This window comes from Trachemys scripta, chromosome 7 (genome assembly GCF_013100865.1).
Source record: "Trachemys scripta elegans isolate TJP31775 chromosome 7, CAS_Tse_1.0, whole genome shotgun sequence".
In the NCBI taxonomy this organism is placed as follows: Eukaryota; Metazoa; Chordata; order Testudines; family Emydidae; genus Trachemys; species Trachemys scripta.
This window is the reverse complement of record NC_048304.1, coordinates 118,034,397-118,053,509: the sequence shown is the minus strand read 5'-3', so window position 1 is coordinate 118,053,509 and position 19,113 is coordinate 118,034,397. Positions and strand designations below refer to the sequence as shown.

Here is a 19,113-nt window from a genome sequence, read left to right as displayed (position 1 = left end):
ACAGTAGCCTGAAAAGGTTGAGAGCTCCTGCCCTGTATGACATGCAAGGAACCACTCCTGCAATCTACAACAGATGCATACTCATTTTAACAGGAACAAGCCACCAAAGAGTCCTGTGGGTGCCGTGCATCTTGTTGGATCAGGCCCCCAAGTAGCCCAGTTGAAATTACTGGGGCTATTCATATGCTAGAACAGGGGTTGGCAACCTTTCAGAAGTGGTGTGCCGAGTCTTCATTATTCACGCTAATTTAAGGTTTCATGTGCCAGTCATACATTTTAACATTTTTCGAAGGTCTCTCTCTATAAATCTATAATTAAAATGCAGAGCCTCTCCGACCCCCGGACCGCTGGCCAGGACCCGGGCAGTGTGAGTGCCACTGAAAATCAGCTCGCATGCAGCCTTTGGCATGCGTGCCATAGGTTGCTTACCCCTGTGCTAGAAGCTGGGAATGGGTGACAGGGGATGGATCGCTTGATGATTACCTGTTCTGGGGCACCTGGCATTGGCCACTGTCGGAAGACAGGACACTGGGCTAGATGGACCTTTGGTCTGACCCAGTATGGCCGTTCTTGTGCTCTTATGAGTGAGAGTGGGAGGACTAGGTTCTGTGAATAGTATATTGTTTAGAAGATCAATTTCTCTGTGATGAGGCCATGCAGGATAGGTACTTCCTCTTTGTGGGATTTCCACTGGGGAAATCCTCATAACCACAAACACACCCAGGGGAACACTCCTGTTTACAGCTCTCAGTCTGGGGTCAAGATGATTGCGTTCAGTAGGGTTCTGTTTCTGGAACCTGGAGGCCGGTTTTGTCCGGAGCAGGCTGAGAATGTTCATTCCTTTTTCCTGCTGAACAAAACATTTACTAAAAGGGCACCCTTTTGGAGGGGGTCTCTAGGTGACTTGTAAAGGGGAAAGCACTCGGATTCCAGCCGCTTTCCCAGCATGTGCTGAATAACCGCATTAGTAGCCAGACTAAGGCAGGTATTCAGCATCGTGCAAATGAAGGCTGTGCCGTTCAGCCTGGTTGCTGTGCAGTGAGCGCGCCATGGGAAAGTTACCTGCCAAATTCAGTCACTTTGAAATGCTTCTCTGTCAGGCTGTGTTTTGGGTTTTGTTCCCCTTCTCCCCCTCCTCCCCCACATCTAGTCTTTACTTCCTTTCGTGGAAGAAGGAACAGAGATTACATCTCTGGTGGCAGAGAGCTGTGGGTGGCCCAGAGCAGCAGGAGTGAGTGTTTGGTGCATATGACGTGGCAGACTTCTGTGCCTCCATGTTACTGCTGTTAGGCGGGCAGGAAATGGAGGCAGCTAAGCTAAGCTTTGTCACCAAGGTCGGAGGAGGCTCTGCAAACAGACACCAGCTGTCACTGTGCAAGTCTTTCTTAGGTGTGGGTGAAAAAGGTGCTTTACTCTTCAATCCATTTATGTTTTCAGATTTGCTTTCAAAGCAGCCATACAATTAACACACACACATATCTAGGCATTCGGAAGTCTGCGTGGGGGGGATTTGTTTAGTGTGTGTGTGTGTGTTTGTTTTTCTTGGTTACAAATTAGGTTCCGTGAGGTTTTTTGTTAACATACTTTGTGTGCGTGGGTTCCAAGCCCTGCATTCAAAGCACTAGCTGGCTTTCTGGGCACACCTTTTGTGCACTGCTTTGAAATGGCACCTTTTTGTCTCCGCACAATCTCCAGGGAAATTAGCTTCATGTGTGAAAGCACTTTGGGTGGGTTCTAAGGGGAAGCACTTTAAAGAGAGCAGGAAACATCATGCGCGCGAGTGGGCTGGAACTGGTTTCGGACCTTACAGATGTGGAGAGAAGAAAATGAAAGCCTTTTTCTGTGTGGGCTCTGCTGTTAACAATGATTCACTGGCCAGGATCTAAAACCACCAGACAGGCTCTGTTGAATTTCTCTGTTCAATGATTCTGCCATCACTTAAGACAAAGCTCACTTTGATGGGGAGGGAAAAATCAAAATAACATTTATTTTTATCTTTATCTTCCAGGGTGGTCCAGTTGAAATCCTGCCTTTCCTTTACCTTGGCAGTGCCTACCATGCTTCCAAGTGTGAGTTCCTAGCCAACCTGCACATCACAGCCTTGCTCAATGTCTCCCGGAAAAGTTCAGAGTCCTTTAAAGAGCAGTATTGTTATAAATGGATCCCAGTGGAGGACAGTCACATGGCAGACATCAGCTCTCACTTCCAGGAAGCCATAGATTTCATTGGTAGGTATAGCTATTCTACTGTAATTTTAAAAAATATTTAAGAGTCACTGAATTTTAAAAAATCTGGAAGACTCTGTACTTCTATAGCATCTTTCAGCCAAGGAACTCAAAGCGCTTCTCAAATCATGAGAGGCCCATGATGCGGTCAAGTGTTATACTGATTTCACATAAGGGCAAATTGACATATGGAGCAGTTATGGCTTTTGTTTAAGGTTTCCTGATAAGTCAGTGGTAAAGTTAGGAATAAAACCCAGCAATCTGATCACCTTCTCTTGTCCTAACTACTAGACAACAGACCCAAAAACTAGATCTACATCTGTCTGAATATGAAAATCGCTGTTTAAATACTAAATCTAGATCTATGTACAAAATCCATATGGAATTGGCATACAAATTAACTTTTGAAAGGGAAAACTGCATTTAACCATTTTTTCTTATAAATGAGATTCATTTAAAAAAGATCTCTTCTAGCTAAATCTAGCAACTAATTTACACACATTCCCAGGAAAGGGAAAGCACAAATTATTTTCACAGATACCCAGATGTCATTGCAATTGGCCAAGCTTACTGTAATCATGTATAAAATTAGACGGAATTTAAAGCAGGCAAATAAGGAAAATGTGGACTGGGAGCATAGTTTCTCCCTGGGTCTCTTTTCTAGATTTGTGTAGAGAGCAGAATTTGAGGACAAATATGACTTGCATTCAGGTTTGTCGGGAGAAGACCCAACAAGGCAACTCAGTGGGATCAAGTTGCACAGACTACAGGCATGCGTAGGGCAGGGGCAATGGAACGGTGCTGGAGATAATTAAATGAGGTTTCTTTAGGTGTCTGGAAGACTGCAGCAAACACGCATGTAATTTCAGCACAATAAAGGAATGTTTCCAAAGACGACAGTCTTCCTTCTAGCTTTCGTATGGGGGTGTCCTTTGCACATCAGGCCTTGTTAGGGTGACCAGATGTCCTGATTTTATACGGACAGTCCCGATTTTTGGATCTCTTTCTTATATAGCCTCCTATTACCCCCCACTCCCTGTCCCGTTTTTTTACACTTGCTGTCTGGTCACCCTAGGCCTTGTCCAAAGCCTACTGAAGTTAATGGAAAGACTCCCACTGGCTTTCTTGGCCTATGGAGAAGGCCCATGATTCCTAGTGAATACAGGGTTAGCTCAGTATTTATTTATTTGTTTGGGACTCCTAGGCACTACTGCAGTACAATCATGGACCAGAACCCCATTGTGGCAGGCGCTGTACAAACACAGCATGTCCCCATTATTGCAGAGCCATTTTGGCCTTGCTTCTCCTTTAAGTCATTTTGATTACTAAAGCCTAGTCTACATGAGACAATTAGGTCTATCAACTATCTCAGTGGGGGCGGGGTGAGAAATCCACATGCTGAGAGGCAGCATTAAGTCGACCTAAGTCCTGGTGCAGATAACGCTAGGTCGACAGAAGAATTCTTCCATTGACCTAGCTACTGCCTTTCAGGGAGGTGGAATTATCTAGGCTGATGGGAGGGCATAGGCAGTGTCTACACGGACGTGCTACAGCTGCATTGGTGCACTTGTGCCACTGTAGCATTTTACATGTAGACAAGTGCTTAGTAACTTAGGGTATGTTTACACAGGGATAAAAGACCCATGTGCCACCTGCGGTTGGCCTGGGTCAGCTGACTTGGGCTCACCGGGCATGGACTGCATGGGGAAAAATTGCTGTGTTGACTTCTGGGCTTGGGCTGGGACCTGAGCTCTGGGACTCTGGGAGGGAGGAGCATCTACGCCACATTTTTTCAGCATTGACTGAGAGCCCAAGTCAGCTGCCCAAGGCCAGCTAAGGGTTTTTTATCCCTCTGTAGACACACCCTTAACTTTTGCTTTTGAGTAACTCTATCTTGCATAAAATTGGGAGGCCTTCTGAAAGATCCAGACCTCCCCTCTCAGCACCAGGATACTGGCTAGACCTAGATAGGGTTAATGGCATGGCAATTAACTGTGGAGCACTACAAAAGGAAAGCACAATGTAAAACCCAGAGTAGATGGGTGTAACCCTGGGTGGAGACTTGAGCTATTGATCATCATAAAAGGGTGGCTATCAATAACATTTGAAAGGAAAACCGGGAGGAATCAGACGTTCATTATGAAGTCTCTTCTTTCTGCCTCTGTTGCTGGTAGTTTAGTTCGGTCATTCAGATTCAGCTGACGCTTAGAAAGCCAGGGGTAGATTGCAGGGTGTAAAATACATTTCTAGCCTGTAATTGCTTTCTGGTTCTGATGACTTATGGGGTTTTTTTTACATGTTTTAAGGGGAAACTCCAGTGCACCACAATCAGTAGGGAGTTTTTAATTATTTTTTTTCCCCCCTCTTCTGGTAGAAGTTGAGTCACTTAGAACTCTCCAAACACTTTGAGGATGGCTCAACTTTTGGTTTTCCCTTTTATTTCGAACATGGTGGGCGCTGTAGATGCCTGTGGCACTTCAAGCACATAGATTATTTTGTACCACAACTAAATTTAACCAACTGCTGTGGATTTGGGCCTTTGCCAGACAACAAAAGGGGAAAGGAAAACTATAACGTGTTCAGGTTTCTGTGTTGTTTCAGGGCCACGTATAGAGCACACACTCGTGTTCCATTCCTCAGTAAACTCGGGAACATATTTCTCAAGCCAGCCTCACCAGAGAATTTCTATTTTCAAACTCGATTTTTATGGAAGGAGCTTATTTTAAATATTTTTCTTTAATCTCACAACAATAATTGTGTTGTGTGAGTAACCTCAGTGCCTCCTGATGTAGAAAATGGTAGTTTGCATAAGCCATTTATATCCTGACTTAAGTCCAAGTATCCTTTAACTGGGCTATAATTAGAGACTTTATACTATTTATTGTGCACGTTGTGGTGGAAGCCACAGGAATCAAGCTTGGGATCCCCACACAACTGTAAGTGTGTGTGTGGGGGGGGGGGGGGGGGGGGGGGGGGGCGTACTAGAAAGATCCAGGGCAGAGCACAGAGATGGTATTTCATGCTGGCTAAGAGCCTATCTTGGCAGTGGTGAGAGACTTGCTATTACATAGCAGTGACCCAGCCATGTTCTACAGCAGTTCTGCCCTGCCAGCAAACAGGTGCATGCTCTGTTACGGTGCTGTATTTCTCCTCTAGTTTTGTGTTATAACAGTCATTTTTGCTATGTAGATGAACCCTCAATTATGTATCTTCACCCACTGTGCTCGACAGCTCACTAGGAGACTTTCAAAGATGGGTTGAGATACTTGCCCAGTGAAAAACCCAATAACTGTCTATCTTCCAGTTTGGGACCATTTAAGAGGGTTTGTAGGTTGGTGTTTTGGGGGTATTTCTGCAACACAACTGTCAAATGAGGGCAGATAGATGTAATGTTGTCTCTCAAAACCAAAGTGAGGTTCAGGTTCATCATTTCCAAAAACACTAGTTGCCCAAGTGACCTTACCCAATCAAACTCAATTCTGCAGCCCTGTCCCAAGTGAAACTCCTACTGACTATGATGGCAGCTTTGTCCAGGTTAGGACAGCAGAACTGGGTCCATGCAGTGATGACTTTGAGCACTAACAAAGAAAATGTTAAGCTAGCTGGAAGGGCAGCATTGTACAAATGCCTGTTGGGTACCAAATTCTGTCCCACAAAGCTGAACAAATACAACATTCTGCTTACTGTGGAATTGCTGATACTTCCCACCTTTTCTTTGTAGGAAAAGAGAATTTGTTTTAATTTTTTTGCAGAAGAGAAGGGAAAACGACTTCTTAAAATTAGAGTTGGCACCAAAGGGACAACTCTTAAGCAGACCCCAATCTGTATGTTGACTCAGATCCATCTCTGCTTGATTATGAATTGTTTGTATATCAAAGAAGAGGGGGACTCGCCCTCCTCCTGGATGACTGGACATGTGGCTTCTTCTAGATGATGCATTTTGTTTTCAGTGTCACTTGAAATGTCTACTGCAGCCTGCTTCCTGTCCGTAATGAGAACTAATATCTGTGATGAATTATTTCTTTCCAGACTGCGTGAGGCGAGCTGGAGGCAAAATCCTGGTGCACTGTGAAGCCGGAATTTCACGCTCCCCCACTATCTGCATGGCTTATCTCATGAAAACGAAAAAGTTCCGCCTGGAGGAGGCATTTGATTACATCAAACAACGTAGGAGTCTGATCTCACCAAATTTTGGTTTCATGGGCCAATTACTACAGTATGAGTCAGAGATCCTGTCTTCCACTCCTAGCCCCCCTGTTGCCTCATGCAAAAGGGAGGCTGTGTCTTTTTTTGCAGAAGAACTGACTTTAAGCAAAAACTTTGAAGGCTCATGTTACACATTTCCTACCTCAGTCTTGAGTTCTGTGCCCATTCGTTCTCCTGTCCATCAGCTAAAACTTAGTCCTATTACTGCATCTTCATCATGCTAAACCCTATTGGAAATGAGAAATATGTTCCTTTGTTACCAACTGTGATTCCAATAAGAACATTTCATGAACGTGCAATACAGAAGGCCTCACTGATTTATTCCAAAACAGAATAGTCATAGTTGGTGGTAACTTGTGTATATGGACACTGACTACAAACAAATGTGATGTACGCGGGGCTGGCTTTCTAGAGATTTAATGTCCTCTTTAAAAACAAACAAAACAACACTGCTTTTCTAAGTTTTTAATCAGTGCAACCACTACTGTACTTCCAGATCCCTATGGAACAATGGAACCCCTTCCACGTAAAAGGGTCAGACCCATACAACTGTCTCTCAATTACACTTTTTCAAAGAGATAGGAACAGCTTTGTTTAAAGTGTAAGCAATAAACAACAGTATCCGGAAAGAGCAAGTCAAATGAAAAGCACAATCCTTGAAATGACAGGGAGGGCAAGCACTCTAATATTCGTTTTGCCTGTTTCCTTGCTGTTTGTTTCATGCGTCAGGGATTAAGCTGATCTGAAGCTGGGGTTAGGAAGAAACTTCCCTTTGTGGTTTTATTATTGCAGAATCAGGGGCATTAGAGGGGGTTTTCACCTTTCTCAGAAGCATCAGGCATTGGCCACTTTCTGTGACAAGATATTTGATTACATGGACCATTGATCTATTTAGGTGTGGCGTTTCCTGTGTTTCTGCATTTGCCTTTGTACTGTATGTGCTTTTACCTAACGCAGAGAACCAGGGACTTTAAATGAAGTGATCAGGCTATCCTGCTGAGCTATTAGATCTCATCTGTTATTTAAGAACTGCCCTGTAATACTTGAACATCTATCTAACCCTCCTCAAAGTTACTCTTCCATCCATTGAAACTGCAATTGGTGGCATTTAGACTAAAAGTCTGAGCCTCATCCTCTGACCCCTTCAAAGTGTTACTGGTTTGTACTATGTGGAGAAAAGTGGTCTTGTTCAGTGTTACATGGCTTGCTGTCATATGTATCGTCACTCCCACCTAATGTTTCTTCTGGTAAAATTGTCTCTCACGAGGGGACTGACTGTCTTTTGTGTGGAGTTTCTGTGTCTGCAGGGAGTTCGGTATGTGCTGCTGCTTTGTCCGTTGACTTTTTTTTTATTGTTGGTTTTTTTATATGGGAAATAGCAATAATTCCCTGAAGATCTTGTGAATGTGAAAGAAAAACTGAAATGTTTTCATGGAGTGTAAAATAAAAGAAAAACTGTTGAAAAATTCTGCTTGCTTTGTTTGCAACAAGTCCATTAGGCTCATGAAAAGCTTGTGCCATGGAGAGAAGTGAAAGCAGTCCAAGGCAGGTATATTGAAAGAGGAGAGAGTAAAAGCGATTGGGGCGTTCTGCAGATAGCCCAGAAGGATTGATTTATTTTAAGAAGACTGAACCACAGGAAACCCGGTGGCTTATTTCTAGGTGGTTTGTGGGGGTGCTTCTATGTGACAGCTGCCATTTTGTTTGTGAGCAGGGACTGACCTGGGGATTCCCAAAGTAAAACCATGAGCCTTTTACATCTTGAACTGAATGACCCAGGTCCTCTACCTGGGAGCTGTAAGTTCTGTGAATGGAGCACAAAGGGGTGGGGGAAGGGACATGTAATACACCACAAACTATGGGGGAGGGTGATGTTTGGAACCTGGAAATTCATGTGACATGTCAAAGTGTCTGAGCCATTTCTTGTCCAGGAACCAGCTGCAAGTGGCAGTTGCCATGAAGTCGCCCTTGTGATGTTCCTGGCTCAGCACTACACCCTGTTCTCTCCAAGTTATCTGGATGAAACCTTGTGGCTCCTCTACAGATGGATGAGCCATCACACAGCGTTTGGAGGTTCTGTAAGAGAGGCTAAACTAAAAGGAAAGGGGGTGAGGGGCAGGGGAAGAAGAGGGTAGGCGAGGCGGGTGTGGCGAGAAGCTAAGGTGAAGAGATGGGGAGGATTGGAACAAACAGCCAATCAGCTCAGGGCAGAAAAAGTCAAGTCAAAGCTCTGAATGTCCAGAGATCCCTGCATTGGCTGTTTCTGCTCCTTCTAGCTGGAGTCTCTGGCTGGCTCCAGGGGGTAGTGGGGAGCCACCACCTGGGTCCTAGTGGTCTGAGAGTGGGGGAGGTCTCAGGATCCAGTGGGATGCTGGAGAAAGGGGTGACCCCACTTGGGGCCCTTCATAGCCACATTCCCCTCCTTTGGCTGCTTCTGTCCTGACTGGCTGGTGTCTCTGACTCTGGCCTTAATGTAAGTACTAGTAATAACTCTTTGCCTTTATAAAAAGAACAGGAGTACTTGTGGCACCTTAGAGACTAACACATTTATTTGAGCATAAGCTTTATGGCAGCTTTCCTCAGAGGCAGTCTGAATGCTTTACAAGAGAGGGGCCAGAACTGTTCCCTTGAGTTGAGGAAACCGAGGCCCAGAGTGTTAAATTGGTTGGAGGTCGCTGTGTGCGTCCGTGATAAAGCTGGGAATAGAGCCCTTGCCTCCCGCCTCCCATTCCCGTGGTTCCCATATGCCAGGCTGCCTCCCTCGCAAGCTCTGCAGTATTATCCATCATTTGTATTTCTCCTATGTCAAAACAACGTATGGCTCTAGTACGTATTTTGTGCATTAGGCACTTTGCTAAAGGCCACTTTCCCCTCCCTCACCTCCTCCTCCCCAGTGACTCACATAAAGATGATTTTATGTCCCCCAGTGAAAGCGTGATGTCCAATCTGAGCTACTAATGGCAAATGCATCTACAAGCTGTCAGAAAAAAGCTAAGCCAAGAAATTGTTCTGTCCGGTATTGTTCTACAGCAGATGCAAGAACTACAGCACAGCTGTTGTCTTCCTCTGTTTGCCACTCCTCTCCCTCCCCATAATCAATCGGTGGGTTTCCATACTATTCCCTGGTTGACTCTTCCACAGCTGCTGCACTGCTGTAGACACAGCTTTCTAACCCCCAGAGATCCCAGACAACTGCCTCACTCCCTGCCTCTAGCCCACCATCCGACACTTTCACCGGCTTCCTATCCATCTCCAAATCCTATTCACGCCCCGTTCACCCACACTCAGCAACCTCAGGCCTAGGCTGATCCTCTTGACTCTCCGCAGCCAAAAGCTACTACCCTATTTCACAGATGCTGTCCCATCTGTCTGGAGCTTTTCACCCCTTCTGAGTCACAGCCTCTCTCCAAATGGCACTATCAGACTTCCTTTTCCTCTTTGGCACAGCAGGGGTTGCATGAGGCATTTTGTGGCCTGGTGGGAGAAGGATCCTTTATAAACATAAGCTGTTATCTTCTAGAGCCATTAATCCTCACTTCCAGTGTGACGTGGTACCAGTAACCAACAGTCACAGCTCAGGAGGTATACGTGTTAATCCCTCTGAGAAGCCCGGATTTAGCCCCTGTTAACAGTGAGTCAAATCAAGTCCTGGCGTAAGCAAGTGCAACACTATGCTTACCCCCACCCCCATTGAGTCTGGTCTTTGAACCTTGCAAGCTGTGTTGAAAAGCATTTGAGAACTGTTGTTCGACTTGCCAATAAGGTTGGTTTTTTTTTTTTTTTGTTTTGTTTTGCTATCACGTGTCACACTCTAGCAGCTCCCTGGCCTTTTAAAAGGGTTAGAAGTCTGACTATGGAGAGAGGTTGGTGAAAGTTCATGCACCTCTCGCATTGATGTTCATTAATTGGTTTTAAGGAAGGTCTATATTGTTCTGTGGTGATAGCGGCAATAGATTTCTCCCCCACCGCCCCTATTTATATGATTATGGGCCTTCTCATTGCAGAAGCTACTCCACTGAGGCTGTTTTCACTGAAAAAACAGGTGTATTTTTACAATGAGTTATCTAATGGCGATAGGGCAATGTAGTTTTTACCTTGACTAGCTACATTGAGGTAAACCCCAGATTAGGGGTCTAGAGTTAAACTAGACTAGCTACATCAAGGTTAAAAATGACCTGCACTTGGTTTCCACTGGAATTTTACATCAAATTAATTATAATTCCACTCTTTTTGCAGTGAAGCTGTAGCTTGAGAGTGACCTACTTTAGTTGTTTATTTTTTAATTCCTTGCTTTCCCTTGGAGACAATTTTCAGGAGACAAAAACTGAATGAACGTGGTTCTCTGCCAATATTGTAATTTGTGTGTTAAAAATAACACTGAGGGCACCAAAAATTCAAAGGACCAAATTCACACTAGGCATAACTCAGTGAAAGGCAATGGAGTGCCACCCAGGAGGAGTCTGACCCGCTTTTCATGGGGCTGTGCTAATGAGAAGGGAAAGACAAAGTCTTTTCATTCTTTGGGGGCGGGAAAGTAAGAATGAATTTATAGAGCCTCATAAATGTGGAAGTAAGATTTTTGGCAGGGGAGGTGTTACACCACCACCACACATTACACTTCCCTGACATTTGCTTTATCACATTGCAGGCTGTCTTTGAGACATGAGTAAGTCCTCTAAATAAGGAATATGAAAAATAGATCATGAGATAGGTTGAGTCATCGAAGTAAATCAAATGAAGTGCTGGTACTTGAGTTTCAGTTGTAAAGTCCCACTTTATTTCATATTCATATTATAAATGATGGGGCCATTTCACTCCGATTCCATCTCAACTTAAAAAGTGTAAGTACTCAGCCATTCATGAGGCATTAAGGATTATGAGATAAATTCAGTTTTCCATTACCAGTTATGATGCATTTCTCTGCCCTGGCTGCATACTTAATGCACGAAGTGTACAGGTACATGCAACGAATATAAAGGCTACAGAACAAAACAGCCTCTATGCTCATGTCCTAAATGTTCAGCTCTTGTTTAACTTTGTTCTCATGAGGGTTTGTGTCAGGAAAATATCCCTTTAAGGTGGGGTTTTCAGAAGCACTCAGGAGTGGCCTAACAGCTCATAATGAAATCAGTGGGAGGTTTTTTTTTATTATTCATTATTTGTATTAAGAGCTCTAATCATGGACCAAGTATCAGGGGGTAGCCGTGTTAGTCTGTATCTACAAAAACAACAAGGAGTCTGGTGGCACCTTAAAGACTAACAGATTTATATGGGCATAAGCTTTCGTGAGTAAAAACCTCACTTCTTCGGATGCATAGAGTGAAACATGGACCAGGATCCCATTGTGCTAAATTCTGCATAAACAGAACAAAAAGACGGTCCCTGCCCCAAAGAGCTTTCAATCTAAGTATAAGACAAGAAACAATAGGTGGATACAGACCAACAAAGGAAGGCGCAGATGGAAACAATGAGACAATATTGCATGATAGGCAGTGGTCTCAATATACCAGTTGGACAGAACATCATTAGTTCTTCCAGTGGCTTCAGTGGGAGTCGGAGAAGAGTTAGGCTAATGCCGAGCAGGTGAAAATCCCACCCTTAAAATATACTTCTCTTTCCATTTGCCTCAATGAACTTTTCAGCAAAGTACTTTACGTGGTCATCATTCCCAACCTTGACGTCCCTGGGCTACTCGTATTAGAAAAGCTACTCACGTGGGTGGGTGTTTACAGATCTGGGCTCCGTGTCCCCAAAGCAAAGCTGGATTGTAGTTTTTTCCCCGTGTACCTATTCTTTTTGTTAAACGAATGACTTGTGGTTTATGTCTGTCATCGAGTGACACTCAGTTTCTGAGCTTTCTGTGCAAGGCTGACGGGATTGGATAACGAGTCAGCAATAATCCTTAAACTGGACTACACTGGATTCCACTGATAGGGCCTAACCCAAAACCCATTGTGGGCAGTGGGAATCTTTCCATTGATTTAACTGGGCTCTGGGTAAGGCATATGGCGAAAGAATCTCACCCCATCCCCCGAATAGCTTTACTTTAAAAGTGGGTGACTGTAACTGGAATTCCGAGTTGTGCTGTATTTCTATTTATTTATTTTTATAGAACTCTGACTAGAGAGAGCCACACCCAAGACCCAATGTTTTTTGAGTGTCTACATTAGCACTTGCAATCATGTTAGTTAAGTCAAGCTAATTGGAAATCAATCCATTGGATTTAAAATATAACCCAAAGCTGTAGCCTAGGCGAGCCTGGAGGTGACTACTTGAAGAAGTGATTTAATTAAAAAATGGTTGCTTAAGCGTGGTAGATTTCTAACAAACATGGAGTAAACTTGTGCTTGTTACTTTTAGGGACGCTTTGAATCCTAAGCCCTGTGGTCTCTTGTGCAATGTTCACAGTGCCCTCAAACAACTGACGAAGAGGGAGGATGTTTCTGTGGTTAATGTACAGGGCTAGGAGTCAGGTGAGCTGGGAGCAGTTCCGGGTTCTGCCACTGATTCCCTGGCCAAGCTTGGGGATCTCATTCAGACGCTGTGTCTCGTCTCATAATAGTGACACTCACCTATTTCGGAGCAGAGCTTTGAAGCTTTATTCATAGATTATAAAGCCAGAAGGAAACACTGTGATAATCTAGTCTGACCTTCTGTCTAGCACAGGCCACAGGACTTCCCTGAATTAATTCTTGTTTGAACAAGAGCCTATCTTTTAGAAAAACATCAATGTTTGCGAAGCACTTTGAGACAGAAGGTTCTATAGAAGTGTAAAGTGCTAGTATTTATTAAGTTCTGTCCTCCCTGAACCCATATGTTCAATAAGAGATAAGATTGTTAATGTTCAACTGATTTTGTATCCAGTATATGTTTTACTTCAAATCAAAACCATCAGGCAGCACTTTATAAAACAGTTTACTAAACTACAGGGCATGCCAGCCACTCTACCAGTAAGTCGACAATGCAAAGCCCTGGGTGGGTGGTAAAAAGTCTGTGGGCTACAGAGTGCTAATGCCTGGACATGGTTCAGCTTCCTAAATCCAGCTGTGAACAGCAGCTGGTTTTCTGGCTGCCAGCGTGACATACGCAGGCGGATATGCTTCAGAGCATTGATCAGGGGGCCACTTGTAGGGGGGGAATTCAAATGGGAGAGCGTATTAGTCTGCGTGCTGTTGAGCTTGAAGTGGCTTCTCACAGTTCTGATGACTAAACCCAGCTGTGAAGAGTACTTGCTTTTCTGGCGTTTAGCATGACGGCTGGTGAGGATGTGCTTCAAAAAAATGCACGTGAGAGAGAAAGTGTGCGTGTGGGGCAGGGGGGCGAGGAGGGGGGGGGAAGGAGGAGGTGTCAGGAAACCTGCAAGGAAGAGAGAAATTGAATGCTTTTGAGTAACCTTGCATTGCATTGCCTGAACGTCTGACTTGCTGGTGTGTGGGGAAGGGTCACCAGGCCAAGTGAGAGCTGTCTACAGACATTAGTAGAAAGGTGCCAAGTCTTCCACTTCAGATATTTTCCCCATCTTGGCCTCTTTCTGCTAACTTTTTTGGCATTGCTGCACATTGAGCAGATGTTTTCGGAGGACTATCCAGGATGACTCCAGGATTTGTTTCTTGAGTGGTAACAGCTCATTTAGACCCCATCGGTTTATATGTATAGTTGAGATTATCACTTCTTCAGATGCAAGTCACTTGCATCTGAATAAGTGAGGTTCTTACCCACGAAAGCTTATGCTCCCAATACTTCTGTTAGTCTTAAAGGTGCCACAGGACCCTCTGTTGCTTTTTACAGATTCAGACTAACACGGCTACCCCTCTGATAGTTGAGATTATGTTTTCCAATCTGCATTACTTTGCCCAGTTACCCTGTTTCGTGAGATCCCTTTGTAACTCTTCGCAATCTGCTTTGGACTTAACCAGCTTGAATAATTTTGTATCGTCTGCAAATTTTGCAATCTCACTGTTTACCCCCTTTTTCCAGATCATTTATGAATATGTGGTCCCACCCAGTGCAGCTCCTTGATGAACCCCACTATTTTCCTCTCTCCACTGTGAAAACTGACCAGTTATTCCTACCCTTGGTTTCCTATCTTTTAACCAGTTACTGATCCATGAGAGGACCTTCCCTCTTATCCCTGAGTGCTATTTGCTTAAGAGCTTCTGGTGAGGGACCTCAGATTTAACCTTAATACAAAAGTCTTCCTTTCAAGGGGCCAATGAGTGGGCACTGGGATGGGAAAAGGGACTTTTCTGTGTTTCTTAGCTTCCTGTGGAAGTCAAATGCCCTGTTAGCTGAATCAGTAAGAAATGAGCTGGCATCTGAAGACAAACAAACAATCAAAACTCTGCCCTTTAATTATATGGCACTGGTTGAGCTCATGCACATAAACTTTCCTCCTCCTCCTCATCCCACAGCTCAGCGTACCACACATGACTCTCCTAGGGATTTTCGGACACTTCTCTGTGGCAGCATGCTGGTTTCCTTACAGGCTGAGGTGTCACCACAGCCCATTGTTAGAGCATATCCCTGCGCAGCCAGGAACGGGGGATGGGGTTTCAAAATATCTCTTCGGTTAAGCAGCCCACTGGCTGGTGGATTTGCAGCTGACATCAGCCCAGAAGAGACACCTACAGTACCTGGAAATGTGCCTGTCCTTCCCTCAGATAGTTACTGGATTTCCCACAGGCCTTCACCCACCATTCCACAGTGTCTGAAAACGAGTCTTTTCCCAGACACGGTTTCAGTGCAAGCGGTGATCATGCAGCTGTAAAATTTTCATTCATGTTCACCAGTTCTCTCCTTTATATTGGGAAGACTTGTAACACTGCTCTGCAGCCAAAATGCTTCTGAAATAAATGGAGTCAAACTTTACTAATTCTGGGTCACTGAGAACGAAAATGATGCTTAAAATTGTTGATTGGCTCTAGTTTTCAAGATATGCTATTGGGTCAGTATATATGACCCTTGACTTGGGAATGGCGGAGGATAAGTGAGTTATAAAGGGAAGGGATCTCAATTTAAACCAGAAATGACTAAGATACATCTTTGACTGGCTCTATGAATAAATCTATGACTGGGTTTGGACAGTTCTTGCTTTTTAGGCAAAACAATGAATGATGCAATCTGAAGCTGGTATTGCGTCATACATGATATGAATCGCATCATGTTATTCCTAGAAGTCATGGATGATGCAATCATAACGAAGCTTACATCACTCTGCTGAACAAATTGCCCTATATCAGCTCTAGAAATCATACAGTGTCGTGCTCTCTTATTTGTCAGTGTTTGATTTTGCAAAGGGACACATTTCTGTTTAGCCAAAGTGAGCAGTGATGCCTCGTACTTGTGTGAACAGTGCAGATAACTTCTGCTATGTTTGTGGTGAAGTGACTTTTGCATCACAAAAGCGCAGTATAACCACTATGGTTAAGAAAGCCTATCACCGTTATTTTGGCTGCAAAATTGGAGATCAGGACAAAAGGTGGGCTCCACACATATGCTGCAACACTTGTGCAACAAATCTTCGCCAGTGGTTGAACAGGAAAAGGAAATCTATGCCTTTTGCAGTGCCAATGATTTGGAGAGAGCCAACAGATCATACCAGCAATTGTTACTTCTGCATGGTGCCTCCAGTTGGTAAAGGTGTGTCAAAGAAGAAAAAGTGGACTGTGCATTATCCAAACATTCCATCAGCTATACGCCCAGTACCCCACGGAGAAGGACTGCCGGTTCCTGATGCACCAGAATCATTCTCACTTGAGTCAGACGAGGAAGAGGAAGAGGATGAAACTTCTGGTCCTGAACCATCAATGTCACAGGACCCACATTTTCTCCCATCCTCCTCCTCTGAACCACACCTCATAACACAAGGTGAAACTGAATGACCTTGTCAGGGATTTGGAACTACCCAAGAGTAAGGCAGAGCTGTTGGGCTCCAGACTACAGCAGTGGAATCTCCTGGCAGGTGATGTAAAGGTTTCCATGTTCCGTGACCATCAAAAGGATCTTGTCCCATTCTTCTTCATGGAAGGTGATCTTGTAGCCTGCAACAACATCGATGGTGTGATGGCAGCCCTCAACATCATTCACGATCCAGATGAGTGGAGACTGTTCATTGATTCATCGAAGACGAGTCTTAAAGCTGTTTTACTGCATAATAGCAATGTTTTGCCATCAATTCCAGTTGGTCATGCAGTCCATTTGAAGGAAATCTATGACAACATGAAACAACTTTTGAGGTGCCTAAACTATGACCAACATCAGTGGCAGCTTTGTGGCGATTTGAAGGTTGTTGCTCTCTTGCTTGGTCTGCAGACTGGATACACAAAATACTGCTGTTTTCTCTGTGAATAGGATAGTCGTGCAAGAGATTCACACTACATCAAGAAAGATTGTCCACTCCGACAGTCATTGGAGCCTGGGAGGAAAAGTGTTCAGCATCCACCACTTGTTGAATCAAGGAAGATTTTGTTACCACCCTTACACATCAAGCTGGGTCTAATGAAGAACTTTGTCAAGGCCATTGACAAAACACAAGCTGCTTTCAAGTACCTCCGTGGAAAATTTCCAAGGTTAAGTGAAGCTAAGATAAAGGAAGGTGTCTTTGTTGGTCCTCAGATTCGTGAACGTCTTTGAGATGATGCATTTGACCATGCACTGTGTGGCAAGGAAAAGACGGCATGGAAAGCCTTCCAGTTAGTGGCAATAAATTTTCTCGGAAACAACAAGGCAGACAACTACAGGTTGTTGGTGGAAAACCTCCTCAAGGCATACAAAAGCCTTGGTTGCAACATGTCACTAAAGATACATTTTTTGCACTCTCGTCTAGATTTTTTTCCACCGAACTGCGGAGCAGTGAGCGACGAGCACGGCGAGCGATTTCACCAGGACATTGCAACATTGGAGAAACGCTATCAGGGCAAATGGAGCCCATCAATGCTTGCAGACTATTGCTGGACAGTGACAAGAGATGCTCCATTTAATGAATACAAGAGACAAGCCAAGAAGCGCTGAGTAGACACTGAATAGGACTAAACGATGTACATAATAGTTTTTTGCCTTTTGTTTCATAATCGATTTTATGTATATAACCCTTTTGCTGATTTTTAAAGTATTACATAAACAGGACAGGTGACATAGTATCATGTAAAGCAACCATAAACACATGAAAAGACCTAGGTTTACAATTTATGATTAAAACTCTACTATCTACACAGTATAAATAGACATAAAATGTAAAAACTTAAATATCTTAGAAACAGTAGCCAATCAGTTGTTTTAACTGTAAGTAAATAAGGCTCCTGTATCATCATTATTATTCTGACAAGGAACAGCTCATCCCCATTCCCACTCCCGGGGCACTCCCTGAGTACACTCAAGTTAATGGCAGATGTACAGCTCCAATCTCCAGAAATTTAGGACCTGTCAGTAATGCAGGTATTTGCTTTGATGCAGGTAGACTCCTGTTAAACAAGCACAACCCCCTCCCGGGCAGAGGCTCTGCACCAGTGCAACAAAGTGCTTATACCACTGTAGCACACTCTGGTTTGAAACCAGGATTAGCCCCTGCCCTTGCTAGCCCAATTTTATACCACATCCGCATGGGGGTTTGCACTGATGTAGCTACCCTAGAACAAATATCCCCAATATAGACAGGCCCTTAAACTGGGTCCCAGGATGCACTTCACCCTGGAAATGGGAGTAGCATGGAATGCCTTGCATTGCCCTCAGCAATCACCAAAGTGGATGCACCCGAGGGACTTTTTTTTCTTGTAGACTCCATGATCACAATGTGCCTCAATGACTGGGATACCCAGAAAGTTCCATGCGGTAGCCAGGGGCAGGGGTGCCTGTGTAGGAAAGCGAGCTAGAGCAGTGGTTCCCGCTCACTGGTGAATGCATAGATACATCAGTCTTTTGTGCACGTTGCTCTAGGCTCCTCCTGTCTCTCTTAATAATAGGCCCCCGGGCAGAGCTCAATGCACTGCTGCATGCCTCCCATCAGTTACCCATCTGTTGTAGAGGCACAGATCAGTGAGGTGACGTGCCCCAGGTCTCACAGCCAAGCTGAGAATACAACCCAGGTCTTCCGAGTGCCAGTCCTGTTCCCTAGCCACTGGACCGCACTGCCTCTCCCATGAGCCATAAGTCTCGCAAATGGCAGAAGAGGGGGTTGGCGCAGCTCAGGCTCTGTCATCGGTAGGCACAATGAATGGGAGGAGGGAAGGAAATAGCTAGTGCCGATGCAGTCCGAGGGCATGTCTCCACAGCAGCGTTCACTTGGCCATGCTGTGAAATAACAGTAGAGCTGCTGGGTCCACACTGACTGTGACACAAAACACATGGGCACTTAGCTGAGCTGTTTTATGAATTCTTTCCCAGGGAACTGTGAGAAAGCTTGTTTCTCTGGTCTAGCACACAAGAGGAATTGTGGTAAGGTATTAGAGTAGTGTATCTATACTGAATGGTTATGTCAGATGCTGATGAGTGGTGCCCACTCAGGTTTTAGCCTATAACCTTCTTGGGCCAGGCAACTTGAGTAAAAAGCACCATCGCACTTGAGCTAAGAGGTTTTAGGTGTGGGTGAGCCTCAAGTTAGGGGCAGCCTCTCAGTTAGAACGCAAGTTATCTTGGAATCATAGAATGTCAGGGTTTGGAAGGGACCTCAGGAGGTCATCTACTCCAA

At 44.4% G+C, this 19,113-nt stretch overlaps 1 protein-coding gene across 7 annotated transcripts in view; it reads left to right on the top strand.

Moving 5' to 3' along the window:
- Nucleotides 1-7,897, top strand: part of DUSP5 (dual specificity phosphatase 5) — a 29,994-nt gene extending 22,097 nt beyond the window's left edge. For all 7 annotated transcript variants that reach the window (XM_034776476.1, XM_034776474.1, XM_034776471.1 and 4 more), the window contains 2 exons: nt 2,009-2,228; nt 6,255-7,897. In XM_034776476.1, the coding sequence (XP_034632367.1) occupies nt 2,009-2,228; nt 6,255-6,655 (621 nt within the window). In that variant the 3' untranslated portion in view covers nt 6,656-7,897. The remainder of the gene's footprint in view (nt 1-2,008; nt 2,229-6,254) is intronic.
- The last annotated feature ends 11,216 nt before the right edge of the window (nt 7,898-19,113 follow it).